The sequence below is a fragment of the Grammomys surdaster genome, unplaced genomic scaffold (assembly GCF_004785775.1).
Source record: "Grammomys surdaster isolate TR1022 unplaced genomic scaffold, NIH_TR_1.0 125504, whole genome shotgun sequence".
NCBI classification, from domain to species: domain Eukaryota; kingdom Metazoa; phylum Chordata; class Mammalia; order Rodentia; family Muridae; genus Grammomys; species Grammomys surdaster.
In genome coordinates this window covers 543,611-556,700 of record NW_021620360.1, presented here as the reverse complement: position 1 = coordinate 556,700, position 13,090 = coordinate 543,611, and the positions used below count along the sequence as shown (strand labels likewise).

The window sequence follows — 13,090 nt, the reverse complement described above, 5'->3', positions numbered from 1 at the left end:
CCTATCCCCACAGGGAGAAGAGGTTCAAAAATGTCGTGATCAAAAAAATGTCAAACACGGGATGGAGAGATGGCTCAGTGGTTAAGAGAACTGACTGCACTTCCAGAGGTCCTGAGTTCAAATCCCAGCAACCACATGGTGGCTCACAACCATCTGTAATGATATCTGATGCCCTCTTCTGGTGTGTCTGAAAACAGCTACAGTGTATTCATATATAATAAATAAATTTAAAAAAAAATGTCAAACACTATCCGCTCTGACGTTAACCCGACCAAGTCTTCTGGAGTTTCCCTGGCACTCGCAGACCCTATGGCTAACTGTCTCTGCCTCTGTGTTTTTCTTCAAGGAGTTGTTGATCCCAGACGGGCACAAACTCCCTTCTTGGTGCTTGAAGGACAAGGGAGTCTGGAGGAAGAGGGCGAGGAGGGGGAGGAGGCAGCGGGCAGGGAGTGGAGGGAGAGAAGGTAGAAGGGTATTTACATCTTGCATGAACTTGCGGCAGACAGGGCGGATCTCTTTGCTCAAGGTAGCACTGGACATCATGACCTGCTTCTCATGGGGGGTCATGTGAAAAATTTCCTGGACATCCCGACGCATGTCTGCAAGAAAAAAGTTCACAGAAGAAAATGAGTCCGTGACTTAATTCTGGTGAGGCCAATGAAACTCTGAGGGAAGCCACTGCAGAGATGTGGCATTTCCATGATCTCAGGAACAAGCCAGGCTCTGTGGCACATGCCTGTAACCCCAGCACTTAGGAGGTCCTGGCTGGAGGACCAGGAGCAATGTATACTAGTAACAACATGGAGTTAGGAACGCGCTTAGAAAAAGACTTGGGGTCAAGTTCCACTCCTGTGTTCAGACAAGACATTGACCGAACCTAAAGTCCAAATTACAAAATGGGGACCAAGCTCCCCAGAGGCTCAGGGAACAGTGGCCCTTAAATATGGAGTATGATGCTGGGCAGAAGTCCAGCAGTTAAGGGAACTGGCTGCTTTTACAGAAGACCCACATTAGGTTCCCAGCTCCCACAACTGCCTGTAACTTAGCTCGGGGTGTGTGTGTGTGTCAATGCCTCTATCCTCCTCTATGGGCACAATTATGCATGCATACACACACACATTTAAAAATAATAAACTTAAGTCTGTAATCCCAGAACTCAGGAGATAGGTAGGCAGATCTCTGAATTTGAGGTCAGCCTGGTCTCTAACATAACAAGTTCCAGGCTAACCCGTGCTACACAGTAACACCCATACATACATAGTGTCTCCAAGAAAACACACACACCTCTGAAGGCCCTTTCCCGAGCTGCTCTCCCTACGCCCGTCTCAGAAGCTCCGGGTAAGTGATGGGGATTTTCTCTTTGGCCTTGGAACAACAGAAGCATCGGGCAGGATACAGATGAAACAGAAATCTAGAAAACAGAGCTAAGGAGCCCTCCTGGGTTTGAGGAACTCAAGAGAAATGCAGACTAGCTCAAAAGCATGACACATAGAAAGACATTTCTAAAGTGCTGGCAGTTTAGTTGTAGAATCGGGCTTGTAACAGATATTTCCTATATGGTTAAGAAAATAAAAGTTTCCTTGTTGAGCTGATTGTTTTTTACCATAGATTATGCCTCCCATGTCTATATTTGTATAAATATTAGTTAATTTAAATGGTTACAGGCCTATGAGCAGGACTTTGGTCTCCTGCAATACAGAGCCATCCACAATGCAGAGCAACAACAGGTTTATGAACAGGACTTTAAGGCAGACTATGCTGAATACCGCATCCTGCATGCCCAAATCAGGGCTGCAAGCCACAGGTTCACTGAGCTGGGAATGGATACGAAGATTCCAGAGAGTTAACTCCAGAACCGAAGTCGCTAAAAGATAAGATAGTCCAGGACTATAAAGGATTAAGTGGGCAGTACCTAAGTTACAGGAGAGAGAAATATTGCTTTTCTTGAAGTGGACATTTCTGGGTTTTTTTTTGGAAAGTTAGTTATGTCAAACTATGTTTTCTGAAGTAGACACATGGAAGGACACATGATGTTTAGAAGGAATATAAATAAAACTCAGCAGACAGTAGATGAGGCTGCATGGTATTGGTAAGCCTTACCATTGTTTATTGGTCATCATTTCTCGTGACTCCATAGAGAGAAATGCACCAAAAAACTTCTGGTGATGTTCTGGCAGCTTCTTGCTGCTTCTGCAGACTTAGGCTGATTGGCAGAGTGAAGTGGAAGTTTCTGGATATGCCAGCTGATACAGACTCAAGTGGAGTTTTGCTAAGACAGACTCGTGTGGTGTTTTCCTGAGGCAAGACTCATGTAAGGCAAGAGTCCTGTGTGGACCCATGAAGCTTGAGGGAGTATAAATTAGACACAACAGCCAGTGATGGCTGGCTTGCACAGCTGACTTTGCAATGCTTTGTTGGTCTCAAGTCTTCATCTTCCCTGATCTTCACTTCCTTGAGAGAGTCATGCCAGAGAATGCCTTCTGGAATCCCTGGTGGTTCTGGTATCTCCTGCAGACTCGAGCTGATTCAGTGGAGGCCTGGCTGTTTCTCCTGGGTTGTGCCACAGCTGATGATTCGTGTCTGCTATCCTGACACTTACTGACTTGGAGTGCTGGTATCCTGTCAGTTGGAGATTGTAATTTCCCCAAGGAACTACTTCTAAACAGCAAACAGCTGAGCCTCCTGTCTTCCTCAGGTTTGAGCTACTGTTGCTGATTCTTGTGAACTGAACTGTTGATATCCTGACAACACACTCTGGATTTGCTCCAAAGACTAATTTCTAAAGATTTATTTAGTTTTTTTATATTTATTTTTATGAGTACCAGCTATCTTCAGACACATACTAGAAGAGGGCATCGGATCCCATTACAGATGATTGTGAGCCACCATGTGGTTGCTGGGAATTGAACTCAGGACCTCTGGCAGAGCAGTCAGTGCTCTTAACCACTGAGTCATCTCTCCAGCCCAAAAGACCCATTTCTAAACAGGTCTTCTTTCTTCCTATCTGATAACCTTTTTTTTCCAGTACTTCTGGTGGGTGGTGGGCTAGAAGGGAGATAAAGCATTTAAGAACCCTTATTAAAAACAGGTTTTGAAAAATATAAACAGGCTGGGCAGTGGTGGTGCACGCCTTTAATCCCAGCACTTGGGAGGCAGAAGCAGGTGGATTTCTGAGTTCGAGGCCAGCCTGGTCTACAGAGTGAGTTCCAGGACAGCCAGGGCTACACAGAGAAACCCTGTCTTGAAAAAAAAAAGAAAGAAAAAGAAAAAAAGAAAAAAGAAAAAAATAATCTCAGCTGTAGATGTGCTCCTGAGAGATGAACAAACAGATCACACCAGACACCTGAGAACCCTAGGAAAGACACTGGAAAGAAGAAGCAAAAACCACAACAGTAGCTACAGGGAGTGCCCAGGGCAGCACAAGACTGCATCATTAGTAGCTAAAACAAACGGATGGGAGAAAATATAGTGTGACTTATCTTGTGAATCCGGCACATCGAAGGATCCCCACTGGGGTCTCTGATCTTTATCCCTGGAGACACAGAATCCAGGGAACAGGACCAGGCTCAGGGTCTCAGGTATAGGATGTGATCTGTCTGTTCATCTCTCATCCCTGTGTCCTTGTGATCACAGACTCTCAGCCTGTGCTTCATAGTGATGGAGAGAACAGAGCCCTGAGGTGACACAGCCCAGGAGTGACCCATCAAAAATAACTGACTCCACCTGGGAACAGCCCTGTTCACACTCAGCTCCCACAGCCTCATCTTATCCCAACAGATACACACAGCTTAGTGACACAGATTCTAGAAGGTTCTCCATCTGCCATTAATTTCTTCAAAAATACTCTAAGTGTTCTTAATCCATGAAATTAACAAGCAATCAACCCTCAGGTCAGGATGTTAACAATCAAGTTCACATTCAGATTCTTATTCTCAGTGTGGAAGTGAGGAGCTGCAGCTCAGGGCAGCATGGAGCTGACAGGATGCAGATGTCCCCCAGTGATTGGCTGGACCAGGAAGGTTGGCTGAGGAAGGTTGATGGGAACACAGGCAGTACAGGGACAGGGTCCTAGTGTGCAAGGGTGGACTGAGCTCCCCACTTATTCACACTGAGCCAATAGGCTTACAGGGAACTTCAGATACTGTTGTCTAAAGAGAACTGAGGGCTCTGGACGTCACAGGAGAGACCTGAACACAGTGTCTGTCACTCAGTCAACTCCAGGCTGCTGTCTTCATGCTAAAGAACGAGAGTCATGAACCATCACTGTGAAGTCAACATTCCAACAACCTACCACTCACAGGGGATTCTGGGAGTCCCTGAAACCAAATCATGTCCACATTGCCCCTTCCCAAGCAGGCCCCAGAGTGTCACCTTTACAATCTGGGAGAGATATATCAGAGGTCTGGGAGCTGTCCTTGCCTAGGGTAAAACAAAACAAATGTATATTATGTGTATGTGTATGTATTCATATCAAGATAAAACTCTGTCCCCCAGAAGGTTTCTCTGGAGGAGCTATTATGGATTCCCAGATCTCCCATCATCCCCAGCTTCACTCCAATGGCCTCAGGACAATCCTGTCCCCTACACTAACCTGGATCTGGAGCATAGTCTCCTCCTCTTCCACCTGAAAGAAGAAAAGCTGTGAGAGTTCAAGGAAGATCTTGACACTAGGAAGTTCCCAGAACTGACAGCAAACCCTGTTGGAGCCAGCAGCAAATTGAGGTGTGGCTGTCTTTCCCATTAATGAGCAGAGCACACTTCTAAAGGAAGCTGAGAGAAAACTCAGACCCTGCCCTTTCCTCTCCTCTTTCTTCTCTTCATTACAAAAGCCACCACAGCTCCAATGATGGCCACAGCTCCAAGGACAACCAGAACAGCAATGATTATCATGTTTGAATTGGTGGATGGAGGAGGCTCTGGGAAGGACAGGGACAGGAAACCAAAGTGAAGGTCATGACCCCAGCTCTCAGCCCTGACCAGTTCAGGGTATGCAGAAGGTTTCAGCTATCCCTGACCCCAGCTCTGCACCCACACCCTCCTTGCCCCATCTCAGGGTGAGGGGCTCAGGCAGACCCTCATGGTACACATGGCAAGTGTAACTCTGCTCCTCCCCAGAAGGCACCACCACAGATGCCCACTTCTGGAAGGTTCCATCCCCTGAAGGCCTGGTCTCCCACAAGCTCCATGTCCTGGGTCCGCTCCTCCCCATTCAACTGACAGGTCAGAGTGATGTCAGCAGGGTAGAAACCCATGGCCCAACACCTCAGGGTTACATCACCTTCTTGTCTGGGGTGATGGGTCACATGTGCCTTTGGGGGATCTGTGTGGAAAATTCAAGAAATCCCACAATTAACTAGACAAACTGAAATCTACACAAGAATCAGTTAAATCAATGATGACACTGAACTGAGTGTCTGTTTGACATTTCAACTGTCATCACACTAGTGATCTGCAGGTAGAGCTGGTCCCCTCAGCACAGAACTGCACATGACCCTGGGGGACTCAGAAGCTAAGAGGGAATTCTCATGAGCCAGTGGGTCAACATGGCCGTCCTTGTGTGATGCTCTACAGCATGAGATGGAAGTCATAGAATGAAAGATGGAATGAAAAATATATAATTCATATATGTGTTTGAGTTCATATCAAAATTAGAAATTAGGGCCATAGGCTCCTGGAAGACGGCTACCACTGAGAGTCAACCACTGTGGTCATCTTGCTGACAAGTCTGTCAGTCCAAGTTAATAGCCATCAGGAAGTGTGGAGCAGATATGTGGTGAACTTCTGACACTGAGGCAGAGAAAATGACTCCCAGAACTTGACTCTGTGTTGACAAGGTACAGGTGTGTTACACAGGATCCCTGGAGTGTGCTGTGGACCCCAGTGCAGCACTCACTGGAACACAGTGGGCTCACAGGGTGTGTGGATCTTCCCTCTCACTCCAGCCTTGGATTGCAGAAGACCCTGTCTCTCAGAAAGTCCAATTCCTGATTCACTAGGGGGAGCACTGTAACTTGTGGGGACAGAGGAAGAGCAGGAGGCTTCTGGATGTTTAGTTCTGACAGGAAACAGTCTAACCCCACAAGAATCCTTTAATGAGAACCCTGATTTAACTTGTCTAATTACCCAGGTTAGCAGTCTCCCCTGAAACCTGTGGAGACTGATACAAACGATAATACAAGGGCATGGAGAAACAGGATCACTTGACTAGAAGCAAAATAATGCCTTCAAAAAAAAAAAAAGGGAACGAAATAAGAAAGTAAGAAATAAGAAAAGAAAGAAAAAAAGAAAAAGAAATTTCAGTTTATTTTCCTCTAGTGTACCCCATAAGGGCTCATGTGACCTTCACCACTGTAGGAATAGATAGAATTGGGTTGTTGAAGGGATGCAAACCTCACAGACAGGGAGGGATCTGCAAGAATGTATTCTTTGGAAAGTTCTAGAAACTGGGGGAAGCAGCCTAGTGTAGGAGAGTTCATGTCTCCCATCAGGTAAAGGAGACTTCCAGTCTGAGGTGTAAGGGCTGACACATTCAGCATAACAGGAGCCAGTGTCCACAGACAGTGGGTGGGCAGAGAACCGGCCTGAGAGAGGCCATGGCTGACAGCAGGGAGCCCCTGCTGTTATTAAATCAAGAAATTGTCTCCTTCCCTCCTGAGACAGACTGGGAACTGTCCAGGGAGAAGGCTGAGTCCTGGGAGAGTCAGTGCAATCACTGTGATGAGGATCAGGAGACCCAGGGACACTCTCTCCCCCCTGAGACAGGGGCATCCCCCCCAGCTGAGGGTTTCTTCTTCCCCAGGACTGAGCCCCAGCCCGAGGGCAGAGGGAGGCGCTGCCCGCAGCCCCTGCACCTGTGCGCAGCAGCGTCTCCTTCCTGAGCTCCAGGAATCTGCGGAGCCACTCCACGCACTCGCCCTCCAGGTAGGCCCTGAGTCTCTGCAGCACCTGCCTGCTCCCACTTGCGTCGGGTGATCTGCGCTGCCATGTCCGCCGCAGTTTGGACTTCTCCAAACTGAGAGAGAACCTGGTTCCTGGTCCGTCCTGCTCCCGAACCTCGGACTTGGGACCCGGGACGTCTCCGGCCCCGGTGTCGGGACGTGGAGGGGTCGTGACCTCCGACCCGGGGTCACTCACCGCCCTCGCTCTGGTTGTAGTAGCCGAGAATGTCCCTCAGGTTCACTCTGAAAGTCTGCTCCGTGTTCTTGGCGATCTGTGTCTCCCGCTCCCAATACTCCGGCCCCTCCTGCTCCATCCACGGCGCGTGTGACTCGTATCTCGGATTCTCCGCGTCGCTGTCGAAGCGCACGAACTGCGTGTCGTCCACGTAGCCGACTTCGATGTACCGGGGCTCCCCGAGGCCGGGCCGGGACACGGCGATCTCATAATACCGCAGCAAGTGTGAGCCTGGGGGCGGCGCGCGGTGAGACCCCGACCTCCTCCCGGGATCCCTGGCGGGAGCGCTGGTGAGGAACAGAGCAGGGTGCTGGGACCCGAGTCGAGAAGGGGCGGAGTGTGCAGTGACCGACACCGGGAAGCGGCTTCCCTGGTGCCACCACCATTCCAACCCTGAGAGCTCGATTCCCTCCCGACCCCTCACTCACCCCTGCCGGTCTGGGTCAGGGCCAGTGCGTCTGCCAAAAGCAGGAGCAGCATGCTCGGCGCCATCGCCCCTATCTAAGATCCTGGGCGTCTGAATCCCTTGGTTCCCAGGGATCGCCTCACCCAGTGGGGGTGAGAACTCCCAGTGTGTCATCAGTATCCGGGCAGAAGGACACAGTAGGAGCAGAAGTGAAACTTGGGAAATGGGGAATCCCCAGCCCTGGGCGTCCCCACCCCTGACCTCACCACCTGGAGACTAAGAATTTGCTCGACTTCTGTACTGTGGACAGAGCGCTGTTTGTCACGGTGTCTCCAAGTTCTGACCAAAAGCTGTTGGGACACCAGGAGAAACCTGCAGGCCAGACTCTCTGTGTCCTCTCCCCCATCCTTCCTCTTCCTTCTTCTCTTCAGAATTCAGACCCTGGAGTCTTCTAGAAGAAAAGCCACTTCATGGAATACAATGACAACACAGCAGTTGGGGATGCAGTGGAGAGATGCTTCTCCTTAAAGCAGAAGCTCTGGCTTGCAAGCCCCACACGGACCCCACAGGGACCCCAGAGAGACCAGGCTCTGTTCACCTGGAGAGAGTGGCTCACACTGCCAGGCCTGAGTGACTCTCACCTGTAAAGAGGAGGCTTTGCCTCTTTCCTCAGAATCCTGTCTCCTTAGCCTTGGGCTTAGACTCCTGTTTCCTGAGGGATGAAGTGTGTGTAGTTTCAGGTGGGTGTGTTTTACAAAGATCTCCATTCCTAATCCTGTGTTTGTCCTTGTGGGCCTGGGTCATTGTCTGAGCACAGGAGACCCTTTTGTCCATTGGGAACAAACCTCTGTGGAGACCACAGACAGCAGGCATTGATCCCTGTATATACTGTACTAGCCCCTTGTCTGTACTTCTATGGTACTATGGTATTTCTATGGCTTTAGTGACTCAGTCACAGTAAGAGAGAAACTGTAATTAACTAATAATGATGATAGTGTGGAATAATTTATGTAATTTATGACCCTCTCACTACCTCTCTGACCTTCACTCCTATGAGCTGATGAGGAGAGGGACATGAGTGTCACAGGTGTGTGGGACAGTGGATCTGATAACCAAATTGGCCTCAGAGTTCCTCAGGCCTGGAAGAAAGATGATTCTCATGCCAGAGAGTACACACTGGTGATGTGAGGTTTCATCCCCAACCCGTAGTTTGAGGAAAGATTAAATCTATACAGGTTTTGATTCTGTGGATTTTGATCTGATCTCTTCCCATTTTCTCTGGGAACTTGATGCTCTTAGGTTTCATCCTGACTAACTTATGATCATAGCTGGCCTTGGGCAGCTCCACAGAAAGTATCTGTGTCTGTTACATTTCCTCTTATTTTATTCTGTTTTGAGACAAGGTCTGTCTCCACAGCTCTGGCTGTCTTGGGTCTCACCATGTAGACAAGGCTGGCCTTGAACTCACAGAGTTCCACCTGTCTTTGCATCCTGAATGCTGGGATTAAATGCCTGTGTCATCACACCTGGCTTTAGTGACATTTGTATGACTATGATAAGACAGTGTGACCCCAGCAACTTATAAATATGTGTTTAATCTGTTCTCTAGTCTCAGAGGGTTTGAGTCCAAGATGACAGAGGAAAGGTGTGGTGGAGGAGTTTGTAACAACTATTTGGGAGAAATTAACCAATATCCTAAAAAGCAAGTAACTTCAGTTGGGGTAAAAATATTAACAACAGCACACATTCAAACCCTCAAGAAGATTTGGCTGCAGGGGGAATTCTGGGCTGGCAGAGCTCCCTCTGGCTCCAGCCCCACCCCCATGTGCCTCAGGGACATGCTTTCTTCCTACATTTACTTGGAGCTTAAGTGTAGTACCCACAGATTCCACCTGTGTGAAGAAAAGTTGCAATAGACCAGAGAAGCTCTGGACCACAGGAAGATTCTAGAATTGTCAGCAGACCAGGGAAGGGTCAGGAGACATGAGGAAGGAGGTATTCAGGGAATGAACCCCTGCCAGCCTCAAGGTTCATTCTCTACAAGGACCTTCTCCCCTGACCTCTGACATCTGTCATCAGTGTTATGAATCTGACCTTCATTTCCCCTGTGCTTTAGAGTAAGGTGAGTGTCAGCACACAGATCCAGAGATAGGTGCAGTGTGTGTGCACATGGTGTATGTGGCTTCCCATTCACTATGTATTCCTTCTTGAAGTTAATGAAAGGATAAAAACAAACACCCCATCCTCAAATGCAACCTCAGATCCTGCCCCTTCCATAGCCACATCAGAACACCTCTGATGATCATAACCCAAATTACCACAGCTCCAAGGACAGCACCAACAATGGTCATCATGGGGGTGGTGGACTGAGGAGGCTCAAGGAAGAGAAGGGAAGCAAGGGGAAGGGGAAGGGGAAGGGAAGGAAGGAAAGAGGAAGACTATGACCACAGTCATCATCCCTGTACACAGGTCTGCAGAAGGCTCCAGCTTTCCCTCACCCCATCTCAGGGTGTGGGGCTCAGGCAGCACATGGCATGTGTATCTCTGATCCTCTCCAGAAGGTACCTCTAAAGCTGCCCAGTTCTGGAAGGTCCCATTCCTTGCAGACCTGGTCTCCACCAGCTCTATCTCCTGGGTCCATTCCTTCTCCTTCCTTTTCCAGGTCAGAGTGCTGTCAGCAGGGTAGGATCACAGGGCCCAGCACCTAAGTGTGACATCACCTTCAAGTCTGGAGTGATGGGTCACATGCATCTTTGGAGAATCTGAAGAGAAGACTGTAGTCACAATGTTGGCATTTTGGTTTCTTTACAAATAAAACCACAGAAATATTGGGTTTTGTTTTAATCCCAGGTATGGCAATAGGGGGCTGCTTCAGATTGTTCAGAACATCTGACAATGATTTGCCTGGGGCTCTATCAGGGGCATGACTTTTGCCAGCAGCAGATAGTTTCTGGGATTGTGTTACATTTGGAATTCTGGGCACTTTTGTGAGGTTATAGAAATTCTAGAGTCCTGAGAGGCAGGGTAGGTTGTTGGTTGTCTGCTGTTGGTCACAGTCTCTTAAGTAATGATACACAAAGAAGAAGAAATTAGATATCCTGATACCAAATTTGTCCCAAAGAACTCAACTCTCCAAATCAGCAGGACATTGCCCCCTTTCCTCTCTTCTCTTTTTTTTTCTCTTTTATCTAGTGTTAAGGGGTTGAAAATGTGAAAGAAAAGAAGAACCCACAGTCTTCTGAATTGTCTCCCCCTTTGGGAAATTCTAGATCTGAGTGAAAGAGACTGAAGCTAGAGACTCTGGGTGTCAACTAGGAAAGGTGACTTCTTCCCTGACCAGGTGAGGCAGAGACCCAGCTTCTTTGGAGTTAAGCTCCAAAGACCTTGTTTGTGAGCTGAGAATGAGCCCTGAGCAAGACCATGGCTCACAAGGACTGCAGATGGAAGGTTAACCGACTTGGTTTTTTTCCCCCCTCCTAAGACCTTACTGAGCTGTTCTGAGAGAAGCCTGAGCTTCTCTGATTGTAAGGCGCCACCATTAGAAGATGGCACTTGTTCCCTCTGTTTGAGGTGGAAAACAACTGCATTCAGGGTCGTAAACACCTGTTGTGATCCTGCGTATCTTTCAGACCCAGCTCCTCACCCTCCTGAGCAGTATGTAAATGAAGTTCTGCAAGAAGCACCAATTAGACACTTATACACAGTTGTGATAACTATTTAAGCAGCACTCATTTCGGGCTTGGGGTCTTTCGCTTTACAATCAATGATGTGTTCCCCAATAAAGTGCGTGAGGAAGGATCCTGTTGTTGCATCATCCTTGCTGGCGAGGTGGGTGTGACATCTGATAATGGGTAAAGACACTTAGGATGTCTCTCCTCCTCCCATAACCAAGGGGGGGGGGGGCTTCCCCCTCCCTGGGCAGGGGGGGGCTGGACTATTCTGTGAAGTGGAGAGAGGTGGGGAGAGGGATGGAGAGAGAGGGCTGGAACATTGTGTGAAATGGAGAGAACAACCCATGTGTCCTCTGAATCAGGAGGAAGAGAAAAGACTGTCCATTCTCTGCTCTCTCATTTGAAACCTCAGCTACTCAGTTAGACAAAAGAAAAGCATTCAAATAGGAAAGGAAGAAGTCACAATGTCTCTTATTCCAGACAACACATTTTTTTTTTTTTTTTTTTTTAGCTTAAAAATCCCAGTCGAGACCACAAGGAAACTCTTGGACCTAATAAACCCTGATTGTTTCGGGATACAAAAATCCATATTAGAAAGTAGCCTTCATGTACACAACAGTGTAGTCTCAGGGAAGGACATTAGGAGAAACATGCCATTCTATGTGAGTCCCCAGAATTAAGTGCTTAGGGCTCTGTCTAACCAGGGAAATGAGAGAACTCTTGACTGAAAACTTCACTTCACAGAAATGTAAAGGACACCACAGAGGACAGTGTTAGACATGAGACAGAAAATCGTGCTCCTGGACGAGGATAGAAAACCAATGTTCTTTGGGACAATGATAATTCTTTAGATTTCTGTAGCAAGACTGTGGACCTATATATGTAGCAGTTGTGGTGATGGGCTGCCTATGAATGATATTTTGTTTTGCTATGGGAAAGAGTGTCAGTCCTTGTAAGTTTGGTTTCAGGATGTCCTTTTCACTCTTAAAAAATTATTGAGGATCCTAGAGAATTTGTTATTATGCTGCTTATTGATATTTTCTTAATAGACTTTAAGACTAAAATGTTTCCAAAATATTCATTTATAATTCATTTAAAGATATCAATATAGTTGGATTGTACAAATGTACAGACTAGATGAATGGTTACCAGAGTCTGGGATGATGGTTGGTAGGTACTGGAGTACAGTTCAGTGGCAGGAGTAATATTTTACAGGACTGATCCGATGACCACATATCGTATATGTATCAGAATATCAGAGTATATCAGAGAATATCAGAGTATCAGAATAATCATGCAGTGCTCTATAAATGTGTGCAGTTGTTACATGTCAGTTAAAAATAAGATTTAATTAAAAAAAAGAAAAAGAAAACCCATGCTGGGCTGCCAGAGTTAAGACTGTGAAAATGGCCATTCTACTAAAATTAACAGATTTAATGCACTACTATCAAAATCCTAATTCATTTCATAGGTTTAGAAAAAAATGCAAAACATTAAGAACAGTCAATCAATCTTAAGGAGTAAGAACTGGAGGTGTTGCAATCCCAACCTCGGATTTGACTGTAGAGTTGTAGTGACCAGGACATCCCGGAACTGGTATAAAATAGGCAAGAAATTCAAAGGCATGGGGTCGAGGTCCTGGAAATGAAATGTCAAAGTTATGTATAATCAATTTTCAACAAAGAATGTACAATGGACCAGAGATGGTGCTGCGACAGGGAATAACACCTGAGAAGACGAACTTCTCACCTTTTACCTTGCACAAAAGAAAACTCAAAATGCAGCAGAAACTATGCATGGGTTCAAAACGCCTACTCTAACTTTGATCTGGCTAATTTCC

The 13,090-nt window shown here is 47.2% G+C and overlaps 2 protein-coding genes and 1 pseudogene across 4 annotated transcripts in view; all 3 read right to left on the bottom strand.

The window, feature by feature from the left end:
- The window catches only part of LOC114638142 (spliceosome RNA helicase DDX39B-like), an 8,554-nt gene extending 7,957 nt beyond the window's left edge, over positions 1-597 (bottom strand). Inside the window, exon 1 of the mRNA XM_028786529.1 lies at positions 481-597. Coding sequence (XP_028642362.1) covers positions 481-597 — 117 coding nt within the window. The remainder of the gene's footprint in view (positions 1-480) is intronic.
- LOC114638045 (H-2 class I histocompatibility antigen, D-P alpha chain-like) overlaps positions 1-13,090 on the bottom strand; it is a 111,927-nt gene that overhangs the window by 52,138 nt on the left and 46,699 nt on the right. The window lies entirely within an intron of this gene.
- Positions 4,587-7,668, bottom strand: LOC114638051 (annotated as a pseudogene).